This window comes from Strongylocentrotus purpuratus, unplaced genomic scaffold (assembly GCF_000002235.5).
Source record: "Strongylocentrotus purpuratus isolate Spur 01 unplaced genomic scaffold, Spur_5.0 spur5_scaffold_3, whole genome shotgun sequence".
Classification (NCBI taxonomy): domain Eukaryota; kingdom Metazoa; phylum Echinodermata; class Echinoidea; order Camarodonta; family Strongylocentrotidae; genus Strongylocentrotus; species Strongylocentrotus purpuratus.
This window is the reverse complement of record NW_022145609.1, coordinates 25,450,235-25,470,043: the sequence shown is the minus strand read 5'-3', so window position 1 is coordinate 25,470,043 and position 19,809 is coordinate 25,450,235. Positions and strand designations below refer to the sequence as shown.

The 19,809-nt window shown below is 40.6% G+C and overlaps 2 protein-coding genes and 1 long non-coding RNA gene across 4 annotated transcripts in view; 2 read left to right on the top strand and 1 right to left on the bottom strand.

The window, feature by feature from the left end:
- The first annotated feature begins 160 nt into the window (after window positions 1–160).
- LOC589254 (nipped-B-like protein A) overlaps window positions 161–19,809 on the top strand; it is a 56,221-nt gene continuing 36,572 nt past the window's right edge. Inside the window, exons 1-9 of one of the 2 annotated variants that reach the window (XM_030996239.1) lie at window positions 161–308; window positions 3,523–3,607; window positions 4,062–4,230; window positions 5,305–5,420; window positions 5,960–6,088; window positions 6,627–6,758; window positions 12,061–12,188; window positions 12,589–13,345; window positions 19,296–19,682. In XM_030996239.1, coding sequence (XP_030852099.1) covers window positions 3,544–3,607; window positions 4,062–4,230; window positions 5,305–5,420; window positions 5,960–6,088; window positions 6,627–6,758; window positions 12,061–12,188; window positions 12,589–13,345; window positions 19,296–19,682 — 1,882 coding nt within the window. In that variant the 5' untranslated portion in view covers window positions 161–308; window positions 3,523–3,543. Of the gene's footprint in view, window positions 309–377; window positions 544–3,522; window positions 3,608–4,061; window positions 4,231–5,304; window positions 5,421–5,959; window positions 6,089–6,626; window positions 6,759–12,060; window positions 12,189–12,588; window positions 13,346–19,295; window positions 19,683–19,809 lie in introns of those variants that run through there. The other variant, XM_030996240.1, reaches the window with a different exon arrangement.
- Window positions 7,156–11,427, top strand: LOC105444695. Its single transcript, XM_011679275.2, has 2 exons — window positions 7,156–7,858; window positions 9,193–11,427. Exons 1-2 carry the CDS (start codon window positions 7,570–7,572, stop codon window positions 11,349–11,351), a joined length of 2,448 nt encoding a protein of 815 aa, XP_011677577.2. The 5' UTR covers window positions 7,156–7,569; the 3' UTR covers window positions 11,352–11,427.
- On the bottom strand, window positions 16,918–17,209 carry LOC115928645. The gene is made up of 2 exons (XR_004066137.1): window positions 17,051–17,209; window positions 16,918–17,006 (listed from the first exon to the last, which is right to left on the bottom strand). It is a non-coding gene; the product is annotated as an uncharacterized LOC115928645 (long non-coding RNA).

The window sequence follows — 19,809 nt, the reverse complement described above, 5'->3', positions numbered from 1 at the left end:
TAATTCGATACGAAATGTAGCATTATAAGAAGAAAATTCATGAATATGTGACGAATATTTAGACTGCTATATTAATTTTTTACCATATATATTGAAAATAAAGGCAAAATTTAGTGCTGTTTATTCAAAGAGTTAAACGCGCACTACTATTTGGTCCCCAATGTCATTTATGTTACAAGTTAGTGATGCGGTTTTGTTGTTTTGGCGCGTCTAGCCATGATAAAAATTTCGGAAAACCGGTAGATTTATGACATATTCACTGGCATTTTTCACTCTTCCATGAAACCTCATGGTTCCTTAAGATTCATGTAAGTTCAAATCGAAATATGGTTGGTATATTTATTTGTGAGAAGTGTGTTATTATTGGGTGTTTCGCTTGGGTGCCGCTCACCAAATTATTGTTCATATTGGCCGCCGTACACGCTAATGCATAGCGTACGGGATTCAATGGGTGCGTAGCCCGACGTACACCGCAGACACGGCGAGGAGGGGACCGTGCCTCTGTCTGTCTGTGACTGAGATTAGACCCAACTCTTTTGACTGGTAATTTATTATGGGAGGACAAGGGCAACCATTTTATTTTCAATAACCTAGATCTAGACAAAGTGGAAACCCACATGCTGTGTGCCCGTTGAAGTTGGTTGTCCGGACGGCCCGTTTTCATGAATCAAACGGTGAAAAGAACAATTTTTTTCATTGCAAATTTTCATGAATCAGTTATTGTTGTCAATAATCAGTAGGGGCGCTAGTCCGAAAATGAGGATCGTCTTAGTAAACGCAGACAGACGCGTCCACATTTTTGCAGACGTTTTATATTTCCGAATCCACGCGTTGGTGATGCGAAAGGACGCATTCCACGATGATTTTCTTGATGCCTTTTTAATTTTAGTACATTGACTTTGTCTTTGGACAGAGACTTTCACATTATGAGCGATAAATCCTTGAGAAGATGGACAACCCATAAAACTTGACGGTGAACTGGTGTTATTTTCTTACGCGGAATCCGTTCTTCGCCTCGCCAGCGCGCGGTTCAGGAACCCATTGGTATGTGTGTGAAGAGGAGCTCTTCTGTGTTCACTCCATCGCCGTGAATTTGCAAATGACGCACTTTCCGCCGTGCAAGAGGTATTTATACATTACCCTTGCCATGCAGTAGCGCTCGTCCAGTACTATTGGATCAACGCACTGACATTCAGTGCTTTGTCGCACAATTGTGTGAAAATAGTGCTCAAATACGCTTCGCTCCTTGTCAACGGAGGTACCTTACCACGCTAAAATCGTGTGACCGAAATCTAGGTGGCGCGACCGAATACTGGGCAAAAAACTGCTCTTTCTCTAGGCCTAACAGTTAGAGGTCTACTCTGAAATACTTTGCTTAGTATCATCATATATTTTAAGTGACTTTAAAATCATGTTAGAGGACTAATGTTCTTTTCTTTTGATGGGTAGATCTAGATCTAGATTGCCAAATAAAGGAGGTACGAATTCAAAATATGAGCGATTTCCCCTTAACTTAGTGTCCAAATACCGGGCGCGCTACCCTAACCTCTTTTGTTCCAAAGATTGAACAATTAGTCAAACATAAATTTAAGACAATAGCTTATCTCTTTGACTGACTGTTCAATTTTTGTATTTTGTACACTGTTATTTCATATTTTGTGGAAATAAAATTCAAATTCAATTTTCTAAGTGCATGCGTGTGAAAGTTGAAAATGATAATCTTTAAACTAAAGTAAGGAGTGGTTTCACTTTGAGTTGTAGATTGTAGTCAAATTCTAATCATTAATGCTGTTCACAGCTTCTAATAGTACGTCGGGAGTGAGTGCATGCCATGACCAAGACAAGTTGACAAGTGGGTGAGAGTTTGAGCCTGAGTCAACTTAAAAAATTTCACTATTAAATCTACTTCTACAGTAATACTCAGCAAGATGCCAGGATCCATAGCATAATAATTAATATAAGTGAGGATGTAGTGCTAAAGTAAGGACAGTAGGGAAAATCTCACCCATTTGAGAGACTGTCTCCCATCAGTACTTATTATTCATGGAAGATTTAGCTTACAAAAGAAACAACCTTTCCCTACCAATTTTTTGTCTCTATGAGGTCAGGTGCCCATTGGTTTTGTGTGTGGATCGTTAAAAAAAGATGTGAAGAAAAAAAAAATACTGGTAAATAATTGCATTTTAAAGTAGATGGTCATAACTAGGGACCATAATAGGCCTAGACCATAAGAGATGATTTCATGAAGAATCTGCGTATCATGTTCAGGGGGGAAAAAAATTATTATGGGGGCTACTTATCAAGCTTGCCTGCATAATATACTCTAAAATTTGTTTTGCATTGAACTCTGCAAATTTATGGCGGTTCTTTTGGGCATTGCAGGGGCAAATTTGCCCTAGTAAGCCCCTGTGTATTTTTTTCACTGATCCTGTTTTTGTTGAGTTAAGGTGTTCCCTCAGCAGCAAATGTTAATAAAAGATATATGTGTCCCAAATGGGAGACTGTCTCCCATATTGGTCGTGCAATAACATGCACCTCTACTGAAAGATTCGAACTTGTTGCTCATTTGCAGTGCATGCTTGTTGGTACGTTAACAAAAAATGCAAGTAAAAATGCAGTTCCTCAGTGTAGATGCTCAGCACTTGGAAACGCATCTATTGAAGGTCTCCGATGAAGTGATGGGTGTTTTTAGGAAGTGCATTCCAAGCAGTTACTGTGCAAAGAAAATATGGCTTCTGATAGAGTCAGGTGCAGGAGGGAATCACCAGCAACTTCTCTGGGTGATACTGTCGTATGTTGCTGGCAATCATGGGTGCTGTGTAGTGCTGTGCATCGATGGTCACCATATTGTGTTGGGATTTTGTTCATGATGCAGATGCTCACAGTATTTCTTCTCCTCTCCGTTCTCTCCCATTTAAGTTGTTAAATTATGGCAGAGTCCCCTCATGTACATTGTATAGTGATATCTCTGTAGGATGAGTCTTGCAGGTCGCCTTTGGATAGCCTCAATTTTGGAAATGTATTTGTTTGTGAGTTGGTTCGAGACTGAGCTGCAGTATTCTAGGTGTGGTCGAACAAGATAGAAGAAGACTTGTTTGCATGAATTTCTGCTGACAAATCCTAGCATCTGATTGGCTCAGGATATGATGTTGTTGCTGTACAATGCACCCTTGCCAAGACTAGTTGGACGAGAATAATCAGCCCTAAATATTGGAGATCTGGTATGGGTACAAGGGGACTATCTCCAAGTTAATACAATGTCTGTACATTTTAAACCCATGTACTATGAAGCAGTTAGAGATCTTGTAGGGTTTGGATGTCGTTGAGGTCAATGATTGGGCAATGAGGATTTGATGAAGGATTTAAAAAGGAGCAGACTGAGAACCGTGCCCTGGAGTACCCACTCAGATGAGCCGTAATTGTTTATTGTATGTTCAGCAAGTTGTTGTTCATTTGATTTCAAATACATAAAAAAATATCCACATTCATTTTGATTTTCTCTCATGCCATTCTCTTTTGCAGTAGTAAACCTCTATCATCAGAATGAATGGAGAAGTGCCAAGTGTTCCCATCACAACTCTTGCAGGAATAACAAGTCTTACAGACTGTAAGTCCTCATCGATTTTCATCCAAAAATTAGTCTAATGTATAAAGTGTGCAATATATTTCCTTTGTTTTCTTAGATGAGAAATGGACATGGGAAGTTTAATATTAAACTGACTGACAGTGATTTAAGTCTACCCTGATATTAAGTTGGTTTTAAAAGAAGCAGAAAATAGTTAAAGACAATGCTATGAAATTTTCTTGATGCATTACTCCTCTAGTAATAATTGAACCTATGACTTAGGGTTACTAGCAAAGTTCTATTCATTCTTGTGGAAAAAACTTTTTTAACCATGTCAAAATGTTTATTAGTGCATCAAATATTTCAAATGGAGATTTGTACTAGGAACAGATTTTTCAACCAACCTTTATTTTATTTTTTTGGATTGTTAGTCGCAGTAGTTCATGTGATATGATATTGTGCATTTCATTTCATTTTTTTTTCCTTTCACATACAGTGTTGACAGAGTTGCCCCTGCCCTCACCCCTTCCTAGTGCAATCAACAGCAAAGGCCTTCTCTACACACCCCAAATAGCAGAAGAAGCTCAGCGACTGCTAGGGAGGCAGGATGAAAACCTAATCCCTCAACTCCTTCATGTCCTCAGCCAGACAGATACAGATCACATGTAAGATACTTTTCAAGATCAATTGGCCTGTCTTCATCAGGTAGAGTTTGCCAAATAACCCACTGTTTTCAGACTATTATTATTATTCCAAAGATAAAAAATGTGTCTTCAGCTGACCGATACGCTCATCACAAACTAACTCTGATGGGCGCAAATTAGCCCGCTATTTCCCAAATAGCAGGATTTTTTGGAAACAAGACCGAGATTTCTTGGGATATTTTTTCGACAAAATATCCCGCTAATTGCAACTCCAGGCTGATGAAGACGCAAAATAAGTGTTTAATTTGCGATCAGCATAGTTAAATTAGCGGGTTATTTGGCAAACTTGAGCTGATGAAGACAGGCCTATTGAAATGCCACTTCCTGGACTACCAACCAAGGAACCACCCGACCCACTCCTATAGTTGGGACTAGTATTAACATCGGGGTGGTTGTCTGGAGGGGGGGGGGGGGGGGTAATTGCATACGAGTTGGTTCAGGTCATCGCTTTCCATTTGAAGTGGAACTCTATACCTAGTGGTGATTTATTACCTTATTATAGTAGATAGTAAATCTTTATTTTTTAATTGCAAAGACAGCTGTTGGTGTCTGCTACGTGCTTTTAAATGTATTGGAACAAAGAATTTATTTATGTTTTCCACATGTTCAGATGCCATATTGGTGTGCAATCACAAGTAGATGGCAACTCATTTTTTACTTTCCATATAGTCTATCGAATGGAAATGTATTGAATCATGTCTTTGCTTTGATATTTGTGATTCTTTAACAATAACTTGTGACATATTTTCTGTAGTTTTCTGTACCAATTATTTTTTTTCGCATGGAAAATGTTTTAGATAATAACTTGCAATGTAGATCTATTTTTTGCAAGCTCTCTTATTAAATTTTACTCTGATTTTATAGGTTATGATCAATGACTAGCTAGATGCTTGACATACTAGAACCTCTCTGAATATCATTTCGCATTGAACTTTATTTAGAAATCTCTGTTGAAGTGGAATATGATTCAAGTGTATTTCATCGTTACTGAGATTATTATGATTCTAATTGGCATTTTTAATGGAATTCCTACAGAGAGCTGAAAGACAAGACAACCAGCAATGAAGTAGAGGGTGAAGTGCCTGCACTTCTTCAAGCAATTCTTGCCCGCAACCCCAACGTATTTAAATCAAGGGTGGAACAAATAAGTGGTGAGTATGAAGCAAAGAAATACTACTCAGTAGTGACTGTCCCCTTTCTACTGCACCGTGACCTGGTGGTGTAGATTATGGTGATTTAACAAATTAAACCATGATTTTGAGATTTTCTTTTAGAGCTGACGTAAATTTTTAATCCTTCATGCCTCCCCCACCACCTTTCCAGATACAATCTTTGGGATGTGATGCCCATGAGTACATGATGTACATGCAAAGTTATTTTTGCATCATAAAATGTCTCAATTCACAATTATGAATCAATTTGAAAATGCTAGGTTAATAGTTGAATCCTATTGTATAAAATATTTCAATTCCTTATTTCAATCCCAGGATTAACAGGGTTGACCTTTGCAAAAGGGAATTTAGATCTCCTAATAATGTAATGATAATGAAAATTATACTGTTTATGATAATGATAGTGTTAATGATCATAGTATTGACAATAATAATAGTAACATTTATATGGCGCTAAATTCTAAGTGTACTGTAGTGATTTTGGCTAAATTTTTCTGACACGTGTACATTGTTCTTAGGGAGTGGATCAGGACAGCACAGTTCGTATTCTCCGCGAGGTGGACCCAGTAACTCTTCATCCCCTGGTGCGAGTACTCCTCATGGAAACCAGCACCAATTCCAACAACCTGGCTCCGTGTCTGCACAAGGTAGAGTACCCCCATCCAATCTATTAAAATGAAATGTCATTTACCATACCAAGACTGTCGTTTGTGAAGGGCTCTAACTTAACTATGTATGTGGGTTGCAAGTCAGGCAACGTAAACAAATACTTACAGAAGCAGCTTGTGGTTTGAATTTCCAGTGTACTGAGCAAATATGACATTGTACATTATTATCTTTTTTTTTTAAGATGATAGAAGTTGCCATTAGGGTACAAAGGCAGGATGTAAAGGTAGCACATTGTGAATTGAGGGAGCGACAATTGGCAATTGGTGCATTCAGTCCTTTATAATGTATGCTTTAGGAGTGTACACTTTGTACTTCATCACAACAATCTCTAAAGAGCATCGAGAAAGCATTGAGTAAACTCCAAGAAACGGTGGTTTTAATCTTCATCCCTTCATAAAATCAACAATTTAATTTGTAACAGACACCACTAATTCTTCTGCAGAGCTTTACCCATTCATTCATTCCGACAGTACATGCATTTGAACAGCATGTATCACATTTGATTGTTCTTCACAGGCTCTGCCCAAGCACCTCTCAATGGCTATGCTGCCAACCAGTTCTCTCCAGCTCCAGCCAGTAGTCCTATGTTTCCAGCCACCCCACCAACCCCCAACTCCCAGACAAGATCGCAGAGGTCACCTTCAAGAGGTACCGTTTACGATCAGCAAATGCTGCTTCTTTATTCTAATGTAGAATGTTATTATTGTTATTGTTTGTTTGTTTTTCTGGATGATTTAGAGATGAATAAGTTGGGTTAATTGGATATCTATTTAAAACAAATTATTTCAGTATATCAAAATTACCAAGAAAAACAAAAAGTTATTGAGGATGAATTCGATGGTTCATCAAAAGGAGTGTACCAGGCCTGATAAAAACCCGATTTAAATCGGTTTCCCGATTTTTTTGATTTTTCCCGATTTTTTCCCGATTTTTTTTTTTCACCCGATTTTTTTTTTTTTTCCCGATTTTTTTTTTTTTTTTTTACCCGATCTTTTTTTTTTTTTTATCCGATCTTTTTTTTTTTTACCCGATCTTTTTTTTTTACCCGATCTTTTTTTTTTACCCGATTTTTTTTCTTCCCCAAATTTGTTTGTTCTGCTATTTTTTTCCTCCAAAAATAAATAGTCTCTGAGATCAACGTAAATCCGGTTTAAAATTAGTGAGGTGCCGTCTTCTCATGACTTGTTTATGATGATCTGCAAACTGTGCGTCGCAAAACCGCCCAATTTAGGAATCGCGCGCTAGCTCGACAGAATGGGAAAATACGTATCTTCCAATTATGTGGCTAGATGGCGCGCGCGCGAGATATAATAAGCTTTTGTCTTTAGGCTGTACATGTGCATAATATCCATGCAATTGTTGCAGCTTTATGATCAGATAAACATGCGGTGAACGTCCTGAGCCGAAATTCTTGCAAGTTTTTGGCCATGCCTAGACTGAAAAGTAAATATGAATAACGATGACCACGCACAGAAAATTTCTAGACAGAAATGAAGAGTCGAAGGTGAAAGAGGTTGACGCGTCATGCCGTGAAAAATGGAGTTGGAAATGGGTTGAAAAGTCTGTCGATGGGACGCTAGTTAGTGAATGCATACGTAAAATCGCGGAACCCGGAAAAGTTTACTGCATGTGGTGCGATTGTGAAATACAGTACGGGAAAGGTGGATGGAGAGTACTCCGGCAGCACATGCAGAAGAAAAAGCACAGAGAAAACGCAGAGCTGAGAAAAACCAACTACAGAATTTCAGGTAACCTTATTTATGTTTTTATACACAGTAATCATTTTTGGCATAAAAAGCATCCATATATGTATGTCAAATTAGTCACCGCAACATTTTTGAAATTACGTATTTTGTACTTTGCCGCCATTACGTATTTTGTACTTTGCCGCCGGCAGCCTACGCGGCTAGCTACCCGTGACTCGCGCGTAGAGAGTACCCTAACTTCACACACGCGCCTGCCCGTACATAACGCGGTATGTACTTGTATTGTGCAGCGGTTTGCAGTGAAACCGGGTGACCAAACCTGTGAGAAAGATCGAGTACCGTATATTATCATGTCTTCTTTTGTAGGGAAAATACTCCAAAAGAGATAAGAAAAATGACACAAAACAGGTTAGATAGATAATAACATTAACATCTTGAACATTATTTGAACAATTGTGGAAGATTTAGTGAATTTTGTGGTATGTTAGATTTGTGTTTGGTAAAATAGTTGGGCACTCTACACACGCGAGTCACTCACGGTTAGCTAGTACCGGTACCGTAGGCTGCCGGCGCCAGAGTATCCGGGTCACACTTGTGACCAAGTGCCAACTTATTAAAGCCCCTCTAAGGTGTTTGGAGCCCCTCTAAAGTGTTGGGGGCCCCAAATTCGCCAACATTTCACTTAAATTGTATCATAATGTGAAAGAGGATGTCAATTAATACATACTCATCCAAAGACCCCCCCCCCCCCCCCCCCAAAAAAAAAAGTGTTTGAAGACAAATATTGTTGAAAGATTTTTCCTAGGCCTAGATGCAGAAAACCTTTTTTTATTTCTTTCATCTATATTTTACTTTAAAAACATTTGTTTTGAAAATTCTTGTAGAAATGTGTCTTAAATGGCATCCTCATTCACATTAGGCCATGTAAAAAGAATTTTCATGTTTAGCGTCCCCGCCCGCTTCCTTTTTGGGGGCCGCCTCTTTTTTATTTTAAATTATTATTATTATTATTTTTTTAATATTTTTTAAAAAGAAAAACAACATGAAAAACACTGCTAATACGGTCTATTTCTGACTTTTGTATAACAATTAATAAAAATGCTGGCGGCCATCTTAAAAAAGTAGCCTGATTGTCAAGGAAAATGTAACGAGCGGCCATTTTGAAGAAGAAAAAAAAAGGGCATCCTTCCTTTTTTTTCAAAAAAGGCAGGACGCTAAACATGTTTTTTATTTCTTATTTGGCCTTATGATACAATTTAATTGAAATATTGCCATCAAATTGTTGGGGCTCCCAACACTTTAGAGGGGCTTTATGACTAAGAGCAACATTCAAAATGTTAGCAATAGCAAACCATGCTCGTGATTTTTTTTTTCAGCTGAAGCTGCCCCTTCTACGTCCACCGACACTTCAACGTATGGCATGCACCCGTTTTTCAAGCCCAAAGCACAGCCTAGTGCAGCTCCAATACAAGCCAAGGTACCACTGGTGGATAGAAAGGCTAACCAGGAAGCCATGTTATTAGCGTTCATGGCTGAGAAGTCACTGCCCTTCACTATGGCACCTGATCTTATTGACTTATCAAAGGCCTTGTCAAGTGATCAAAAAGTACTGAATGAACTTTCTATGGATAGGAACACAGCATCTTATAAGATGCGCTTTGGTTTAGCTAAGACTATGGAAGATGAGCTTATAGCTGACTTGCAGAAAAATAAGTTTTCTATGAACATAGATGAGGCAACCTCCGATAATAACAAAAAAGTGTTATCTGTACTCGTAAGTTATTTTTCCGACAAGGCAGGGAAGGTAGTAATCAGACATTTAGCTTCGATGAGCCTAACAGTAGTGAATAGTGAAAATCTGCGGAACAAAATGGACAACTTATTGAAAAGGAACAATATTCCATGGACTAATTGTGTATCCATCTTGATGGACTCATGCAATGTCATGCGTGGCTGCAAAAGCGGCCTAGAAACTCGCTTACGTGGAAAGCAGGCACCTCACCTTGTGGATGTTGATGGCGACACGTGTCACCATGTGCATAATGCAGCCAAACGGTTCTCTAAGGAGTTTGACAATTACCTTGAATGTATGTTTAGTTCCATATACACTGATTTCAAGTGGTCCCCAGACTTGCGTGACTATTTGGAGGAATTATGCATCATCCTGGGTATAAAATTCACAGTGCCGGAACGGTATGTCCCAACAAGATGGTTGAGTGTTTATGGTGTAGGTGTTGATACACTGAGACTGTTTGACGTATTTACTCTATTTTATTATTCGTTCTTGCCAGCCAGTGATCGTACACACTTTTTACATCTATGTGTGGAGATCTACATAAGGAAAGGATTAGGAAGCAAGACACGAGATGCTGTGAGGGACATTCAGAGCAAGTTGCGAGTAAAGAACATGACCAAAGATGGGGAGAACAGAAAGGACCGTATAACGACAAAATTGTTTGTTACCCGTACTTATACAAAGCTGTTACTCCACTTCTATGCCAGCGTGTTACCACTTTTGAAGAACTTTGTGCTTTGTTTCCAGAAGAAAGAGACCCAGATACATAAACTGCATGACAAAATAGTAGACCTGACCAAAACATTCCTGGCATGTTACATCAAGCCAGAAGTGTTACAGCAAAGCGACAAGAAATTGAAAACAATGGACGTCACAGAAAAATCATCGTTGCTAATGCTTGATGACATATTTATAGGGCCAAAAGCTGAAGCTATTCTAGCAAAAGAGAAGAAGAGGGAAGTGAGACAGGACTTCCTTACAAGGGCCCTAAATGCCTACACTGCCACAGCAAAGTGCTTGCAAGACAAATTACCCCTGGCAAACAAATTTCTTATGCATGTGTCTGCTTTGGACCCCTTAGTTCGGGGTCATACACAAGCACAGAGGTACATGAAAGCACTTCCCAGTCTCCTGACCAATGTCCTAAAGGAAGATGAGCTAGAGAAGTACATGTTAGAGGTTCAGCACTACAACATGGCGAAGCTCCCAAATCCTACTCCTGAAACTAAAATAGATGAATGGTGGGTTGAAAGAGCTTGTCGATATCCAACTATTTGGGTAGTAGTGAAAGCAGTAGTAAGCTGTTTTCACGGACCATCTGTTGAGAGTTCCTTTAGCATAATGGGTAATGTAATAACCTCTCAGACTGCCAGCATCGGTATCAAGACATTTGCCTCCATACAAACTGTCAAGTACACACTGCAAGCTTCACAAAAATCAGCTGTGCAACAGTTCAAAAGAAAAGACTTACTTCATGACCCTGTATCACCTGCCCTCGTAAAAAACATGAAAACGGCATATAAGAGATATGCTACTGAACTTGAAGACTTGAAGACAGAAAAGGAAGCTAAAAGAGCAAAGCTGAACTTAAAGAAAAGTAAAGTAGTTGCAAAGAGAAAAGCGAAGGAACTTAATTTGTTGGCTGCACAAAAAGCAAGAAATGCACATAGGGAAGCGATGAGGAGGAAGCACAAAAAAGCCACCAAGAAGCAGCAACCACAAAAAAAAGCAAAGCACTAAGTACCAAGTAGTCAAGCAAGTGACAGGTAGGTCACTGATTAGTACATCAATAAAATGTAATCATTGTTTTAAATAATCTCTTGTACATTTGCTTTTTCTTTGCAGGATCATATAATCAAAAAGGTGAAAGAAATGGTAAAGCCTATTACATAATATTATGTAAATATTTGCCCATGCACTGTATGTTGATACTTTGTTGTAAAGTGGTCTTAATTTCACAATTTGTATAATAGGGCGCTGCCCTCTTGAACCCCTGTAAGGGGCTGCATCCCCTGGACCTCTGCTTGATAGCCTCGCGCCAGCGCTCGCGGCACCTCGCTTTGCTCAGATTTATAAAAACCTATTTTTTTTTTACCCCTCACTATCAGGCCTGGTGTACCTAACAACATAGCAACTCTTACTCTCTCTTTCTGCTTGTATGTGTAATTGTTTTTTTTTACAGACGTGTATCAATCAGATATGATTATTTACGTCTGGGGACCGACCTTTAACGTCACCATCCAAAAGATGTGACTCAGTTTCGAACCGGGGTCGCCTGAGCCAGTTTGTAAGCTTAGACAGAGAGCTGATCAAGTGATTCTGACAATTTTGAAAGGGATGGGGGGGGGGGGGGGATTTTGGAGGCTCACAGGGGCTTTTCCAGTTTCAGGGGCCTATCATTCTCTTTTTGAGCATTAAAATACCTTTTCATTCTACTTGCTCTTTGTAGCTCCAGCCACAGCCACGCGAGAAGATGAGAGGCAAGGAACAAACTCTGTCCACAATAATGAAGTCACCGACGTGAGGCAGCGCCCCAGCAGCAGATCCCAGTCTTGCTCCTCAGAGACGAATCACACGGTGAGGATAATGGGTTTCTTCTTTGAATCGTAGAATAATGCTTAAGCTATATTCAAATAGATGTTTGTAAGTCTTGCTTCGTGTAGAATAGTCACAAAAATCAATCATTTTAATGAAGAATAGTTTAGACTAAGAATTTGTTAAATAATAGTTTTTTCTTTGGACTTCATAAGTTTAAGATCCCTGGGATATTGTGTTCAGCGCTCTCCATCAAATTGTCCCTTTTTCGTAACATATTTCAGGTTAATGTTTTTGTTAACAACAGTTTTGCAGTACTTTTACTTCTTTAATCTCGTAAACAAATTAGTAGAAAATCTAGATATACACATTTTCAGGCAAGAAAGAAACAGAAACTCAATTAAACACATTTTTCTTGTGTTGCTTTTTCTCCATTCGTCAGAATTCCAACAACCAGCCAGAAACTCCTGTTGATACCCAAGGAGAGTCTTCGGCAGGCATGCCCGAATCAGATAATGCAGATGCCGGAAGAACTCGCTGGTCGTCCAAGCGGAAGAAAAGGAAGGATAAGAAAGATAAAGAAAAGAGAGAAAAGGACAAAAAGGACAAAGATGAAGTCAGTTACAACATCATTCAATCCCCCACGCATTCAGGGTTACCCAAGATCACTCTGAAGATTGCCCGAAAACCTGTGACATCGCCAAAAGCCAGCGAGAGTGAACCTTCCACCAGCGGGGAACAATCCAAGCCTCCTAGCGTTGAGCCATCAAAACCTACTAGCATGGAACAACCTCTACCACATTCTGATATCAAAACTGAAGTGCCTGACCAAAGATTGCAACCAGATGTACCAGTCAACGCGCAACACCAGCAACAGGATGTGATCCGTCAACAGCATTCAAAGGAATCGAGAACTGAACAAAGACTCAGTGAGCCAAACAGGACTCCAGGAATGGCTCCAGCAAGCCATCAGCAACATGTAGATAATAAAAATGATAGCACTGCTGGACCGCCGAGGAAGAGTGTTTTGAGACTAAGGAACGATTCAAACAGTGATGTGCAAAGTAAACCGGAGCTGGTGCATAAAAAGGACAAGGTGTCCAGAACTCACAGTAACAAAGGTCAGGGGGATGCTGATGTAGCCTCTATGGCGGTTGAGAGTGCACACGACGGAGACATGGAGGAACCAATGGATGCAGGTTTGTGAAGATATGTCTAAGGCGGGCATGCCTTACTGAATCAGACAATGCAAACACCGGAAGTACTTGCTGGTCATCCATCAAGTTCGTCCAGTGTCTGCATTGTTCAAGTTGGTGATGCTTTTGTATTTAAAATATACCTGCTTTTAAACGTAGTCTAAAACTTTGTTCTAGTAATCCTGTGAATCACAACAATAAAACTTTGCAATTTGTGATGGTTTCTGGTCTTGCCGTCTGCTTTGCCATGTGTATATACACTACTGCCTAAAGGTTTTGGCAGCGGGCTGACCCGATGCCCGAAGCGCGTAGCTGAAGAAACGATGTTCGGGTCGCGCCCGATGTTCGAGTCGCGCCCGAAATCTGCCCGAAATCAGCCCGAAATCAGCCCGAAATCTGCCCGAAATCTGCCCGGTACTATATTCGCCTTGAAATGATGCGCGTGCTGAAGTCGTGCGTTTTTAAGACTCGCACGCGACAAGACCCGATGACGTCACGTTGAAAAGTCAAATTGGTCGAGAAGAGCGATTCAACTGCAGATCAATTTGCCTATACAATTTACGTGTTAAAATATGAATCGCACCGCACAAAAATTATACACAAATACACGTAGAGTGTATGGGAGAGTCGAGTGTTTGTTAGGAAAGACGCTCACTAATTTGTTTTGGTGTTCACCAACTCTCACAGCAATATGAGTAAGGCAGCCTAAAGTCTAGTCTAAACCCCCTGATTTAGATCTAAGAGTGGATGACCACCGTAGGCTTTAGATATTTTTCTGCCAAACATCTTCGAGGAGCTAGGCCCAGGGTCCATGAAGTTAGCAGTCGCTAGCCGGACGGCAAGGGGGACGGCAAACGCTAGCATAGATCTACCGTACCACACCGTCATGCCTAGCCTAGGCTCTAGCCTAAACTTAATAAAATGGTTCAATTGAGCATTCATCAGACTAATGATATGAACAATTTGGTCTCACCTTACATTATGCCAATGACACATCAGTCCCTGTTTCCATATTTTAATTCCAAGGATTAAGAGATACTTTCTTTGCAACAGCTAAGTCATAATTAATACTAATAGTGCTACATTGTGTAGCCTGTAGGCATAGCCTATGCTAATAACACTATGCATGCTGGATCTAGATTTTGGACGCACGTGGTACGCGAAGCTTACGTAGATATCTAGGTCAACTTAGGACCTATGCTCGCGCTGCTTGCATCACGTTCGTGACCTTAAAAAAAAAAAGGAAGGCGAGGAAAAAGAAGAAAGGAAATATGTAGAAGGAGGGGAGGGGGGAAGAAAAGGAAGGAGAAGAAAAGAAGAAGAGTAGATGAAAAGCAGAGGGGGCGGGGGAGAAGAAAATGAAGAAGAGTAGATGAAGAAGCAGAGGGGATTGGGGAAGGAAAAAAGGCCCAAGGAGAGGAAAAAACGGGATATAAAGAAGCAGGGGGGGGGGGAGAAGAGTTGATAAAGAAGCAAATGGGTGGGGGTGAAGAAAAAGATGGAAGAGTACACCTGTAGATGAAGAAGCAGAGGGGATTGGGGAAGAAAACAAAGGAAGGAGAGGAAAAAGAAGGGGGAGAAGAAAAGGAAGGAGAAGAAAAAGAAAAAGGGGGAGAAGAAAAGGAAGGAGAAGAAAAAGAAGAAGGGGAGATGAAGAAGCAGGGGGAGAAAACGAAGGAGAAGAAAAAGATGAAGAGTAGATGAAAAGCAGAAGGGGGCGGGGAGAAGAAAATGAAGAAGCAGAGGGGATTGGGGAAGAAAAAAAGGAAGGGGATATAAAGAAGCAGAGGGGGGGGGGGGGGGGAGAAGAATAGATGAAGAAGCAAAGGGGTGAGGGTAAAGAAAAAGAAGAGTAGATGAAGAAGCAGAGGGGATTGGGGAAGAAAACAAAGGAAGGAGAGGAAAAAGAAGAAGGGGAGATAAACAAGCAGAGGGGTGGGGGGGGGGGGGGGGGGAGAGAGAAGAGTAGGTGAAGAAGCAGAGGGGCGGGACCGGGGGGTGGAAGAAAAAGAAGTGGATATGAAGAAGCAGAGGGGTGGGGGAAGAAAAAAAGGAAGGAGAGGAATAAGAAGAAGGGGGAGAGGAATAAGAAGAAGGGGGAGAAGAAAAGGAAGGAGAAGAAAAAGAAGAAGACAATCTAACTAAAAATAAGAACAAACATAGACACACGAAACAAGCAGAGAACTTATTAATCAATTCCAAATTTAATTTGTTCACCAATGAATTGAATGTTTGAATGAGGAGAGCTAGCGTAGCGTATATTTCGTATTATGTTAAAGGTAAAGACCAGTAATGGTCATGCGATTGCATTGTGAAAGAAACGTTGTGGAATCGATCAGAAAAGGTTGATCATCTAGCATCTAGCATCTGCAAGGTTCTGGAATCATCAAAATGATAAGAAATTTGGCCCATTCTTCGTAAAGTTACAAGCACTATACACAGAAAGATGTATATGGGACTACCCTATCTCTCTCACACGACCATGAGAGAGATAAATTTACCAAATATATGAATTAGTAGGCGGTTTCCCGGCAAATTTTTTATCATCATGTATTAGTCAAAACATATTCTTTCACATGATTGGTAATGAGAGCTTCCATTTCATTTTTTGAAATTGGGGCGTTACCAATACTGGTCTTTACCTTTAAAAGTGTTTCTAAACAAAGGGTACTTTGGAGACGAGGTGTCTGGCAACATGCGTTTATCTCAGAAGTTATTTATAAACAGATCATGTTTGCGCGGTAAGATCACGTGATCTTAGTAGTGATGATTGAACTTTCGAGAGAGAGAGAGAGAGAGAGAGAGAGAGAGCAGTTCTGCCCTGAAAACTAAGCGTATGCATTTGTTCGAATCTTTCTCATCTTTTCTGTTTTTGCAATTCTTTGTTCCACCCTCTCTCCCTCTCTCTCTCTTTGCTTGTATATTCCCTTCTCTTGTTCATTACGGTTCTAGTTCTAGGAGAATTACCCTTGGGCAATCACCCCGGCCAATTACTCCCCCCCCGCATGCCGCTGCGGTTTGTAGAAAGAACAGAAAAGGCGTAAACTTTGCGTAACATGCACTTTCTCTGTCATCATGATGGTTCGTAGTAGGTCCATGCTGAAGGCTGGTGGAATTTGACAGGGGCCATGCGAGCGGCCACAGAATATTCATAAAACAATAATTTAAATGTTAATAACTATGCATCATGAGCCACTCGTGTTTTCTTAAGAACCCCTTTAAATATTGTGTTGCTCTTTACTCGAATATCGCAACCCTGAATCGCATTTGATTCCACATTTGGCGTCCATTATGCGAGCACGAGCATACAGCCAGTAGTTAACTAGCCTAGCCTCGTGGTTGCTGCTTTCCCTAACGTCCGCAATTAAGGCACACCTTTTTTCCGTCAGCAAAATATCGAAAGTCGGGAGTGCGCCTTAAATAGTCAGGAACAGGATATTTGAGACCTCAAATGCTACTTTTTAGTGGTTTTCAAAAATCTCTGTCTCAACATGAATTACATAATGCAAATAAAGAATAGGATCTACTATTTGAAGTTAAACTACGTTCCTAATTTGAAAGGAAGAGAGGGTTTTTTCAGTTTTTGTTTTCAGTCTCGATAAATTATGCCCTGTCACAAGGCACTTTGCCGGCCGAAGCTCTACCGTGTCTTCAGCTCACTCACCTCAGGGACTTGTTAGTTGACAAGTATCCTAAGTCCCTGCTCACCTGTATGATGCAGCTCACACAAGGGATAACGAATCACCACACGAAAACTAGCCTGTCCACATTTCTGTTTGGACTCGGAGGAAAATTCTGTCATCTTTAGTTTTAAAAACAACATTGTTACTGGGTCTAACTCAGTTCACAAGCACTTCAACCGTGCCTCGTAATAAAATGAAAGTATTTTTTAGCACTGTCACTGAAATAAGAGCCGATCTGATGTTAACAAAAAGACCAATGTTGGCTTTTTTTTGGTGGCTTTTTGTTAACCAGATCAGATCGCGTCTTATTTCAGTGTTCGAAAAATACTTTCACTTTTCATTATACGAGGCCCCGGCCCCCCCCCACTCAGTGTTATTTAGGGTACGCATATGCGTGTTCCAACCGACCCCCCCTTTTCAGCAAAAGTCCGGTGTGTAAAGTCAATACGGCTCGACCTTTTTCTTTTGTATACGAGCCTTTTTCCGGACCCCCCCCTTTTCAGCAAAAGTCCGGTGTGTAAAGTCAATACGGCTCGACCTTTTTCTTTTGTTACGAAAAGGACATTTTGGCAACACGCATGCGGTCATTTTGAAACCTGAGTGGGGGGGGCCGGGTACGAGGCACAGTTGAAGTGCTTGTGAACTAAGTTAGACCTAGGTCTAGTAACAACTAACAATGTTTTTTTTTCAACTAAAAATGACAGATTTTTTTTTTCTGATTTTTTTTTTTTTTTTTTTTGGGGGGGGGGGATCTTCGAAATAGGGGTGCGCCTTGTAGTTTTGTGATTTGCTTTCTAGTATTGCGATGATGTATAGTTGTACGCTTTAAATTAAGACATGTTCATCATTGAAAATGGTCATGGAAATTTACATTATCCTGCTCTGGAAAGTCATGAAAAGTCATGGAATTTTTAAAATGTGTAAGTGTACGAACCCTGAAGTAAGTCTTTATAATTATTTGGATGTTTTGATATTTTCGGTTGATTCCAGATGAACAAAAGCAAAGGTAAACTGTTCGCCAGATTCCGGTAAAAATCGCCAGTCAATCCCTCTTTGAGTGTGAAGCAAGGGTTACCGGATGCGTGTGGGTCACCTCCCTGGTTTTATCAAAGCATTTATCCTCGTACCAGACGGTTAATTTCGTCTATTTTGTAATTAGCCGCCTGGAGAAGAAAAAAATCTGCGGTAGTCCACAGTTGACAAAAAAGTAAGGCGACAACGGTACCAAAATAAGTGATAATACTTCAACACTAAATACTTAAATTGTAAATTGATTTAATTTTTAGCTATGTCCTTCCATCGTGTTTATTTTAACTTGGACAAAATGACATGAGTTCGAGAACTCCGACTCGGCAGACGTTCACCGCATGTTAATTAAATCTGTTAAATGGTTGTTTTCTTGACAAAAACATCGAGTTAGAGTGACTATTGTGACGTTTGGAGATAACCATTATGACATCACAAAGCCGCGTAGCACTAGCATTCCACGCAGATGCGCATTTTTTCACAGACATTGCGCGCAAAGCAACGGCGCATAGCAACAAAGTAAACAAAGCAGCTCGAAGTTCGGGAACTTCCCGAAGTTCGGGCGCTCCCCCAAATTCCGCGCGTGCGTTCAATTCAGCTGCCCGAAACCTGCCCGAAATCTGCCCGAAATCTGCCCGAAATCTGCCCGAAATCTGCCCGAACTTGCTCACATTTTTGGCAATTGACACTCAAAAAAAATACGCGACCCGCGAGTAGCTTGCCCGCGCCCGCAGCCCGCTGCCAAAACCTTTAGGCAGTAGTGTATATATATATATATATATATATATGTGTATTCTTCTCCAAATTTATGTATAAGTTTCTTGGTATTCAAACAGAAGAACAGATGGCTGTTCCTTTTCAAATGCCAATATACTACAGTTAACTAAGGTGAAACCTACTTCAGTGATCACCTGGGCCGTTGCATAAAACTGACTATTGATGGTAACTTTGCCATCAATGGCAACTACCATGGTAACAGGGCTCAACAGCCAATCAAAATCAAGGTCCCCACGATAGTTAACATTGATGGCAAAGTTACCATCAATTGTAAGTTTTGTGAAACGGGGGGCCCTGTATGTAAAGATGTCATTTGTTTCCTTGTACAGTGTTTCCTGTTGAAACCTATTCTAGATACTACCTGCAGACAAAGACCCCATTTCTTGTCTCCTTTGAGTAGTGTTTATGTACAGGATTGACTGAATATGGGTCATTTTCAACCCTTAAAATGACATTATCCATTTCAGAGCCATCAGAGCATGCGCGTGCCAAAACAGCCCAACCTCGAGTCGTCCTGACCAAGCTCTTACCCTCGTCCATGGAAGATGAGCTCATTCCAATGAAGCTGGACGGCAGAGGGAAGAAACGGGGAAGGGGATCGGTCAATTACTGTGAGATTTCCCCCAGCAACAGCCCGCGCCCCCGTCCCTCAACGGCCAATAATCCTGACAATGAATGGGCCCCTCCAGCAGCCGCTCCTGTTGCTGTTGCATCAAGCAGCAGGTCACCGTCCCATTCCAGAGCCAAGGCACCTTCACCTGTTCCAGAAGCAGCCCCCACGGAATTCGCTCCCATCTTTATTGAGAGGAACGAGGCAGAGGAGGCGGCAGCTGCAGCAGAGACAGAAGAAGAGCGTAAGCACATTGTCAACTTTTTTAATGCTTGAAAACGGCGTCATCTGACACCCGTCCGGCAATGATTGCTAGGGCTTAATTTCATCAAACGTATAGAGGTAGGGTTAGGGTATGGTATGGTGCAAGG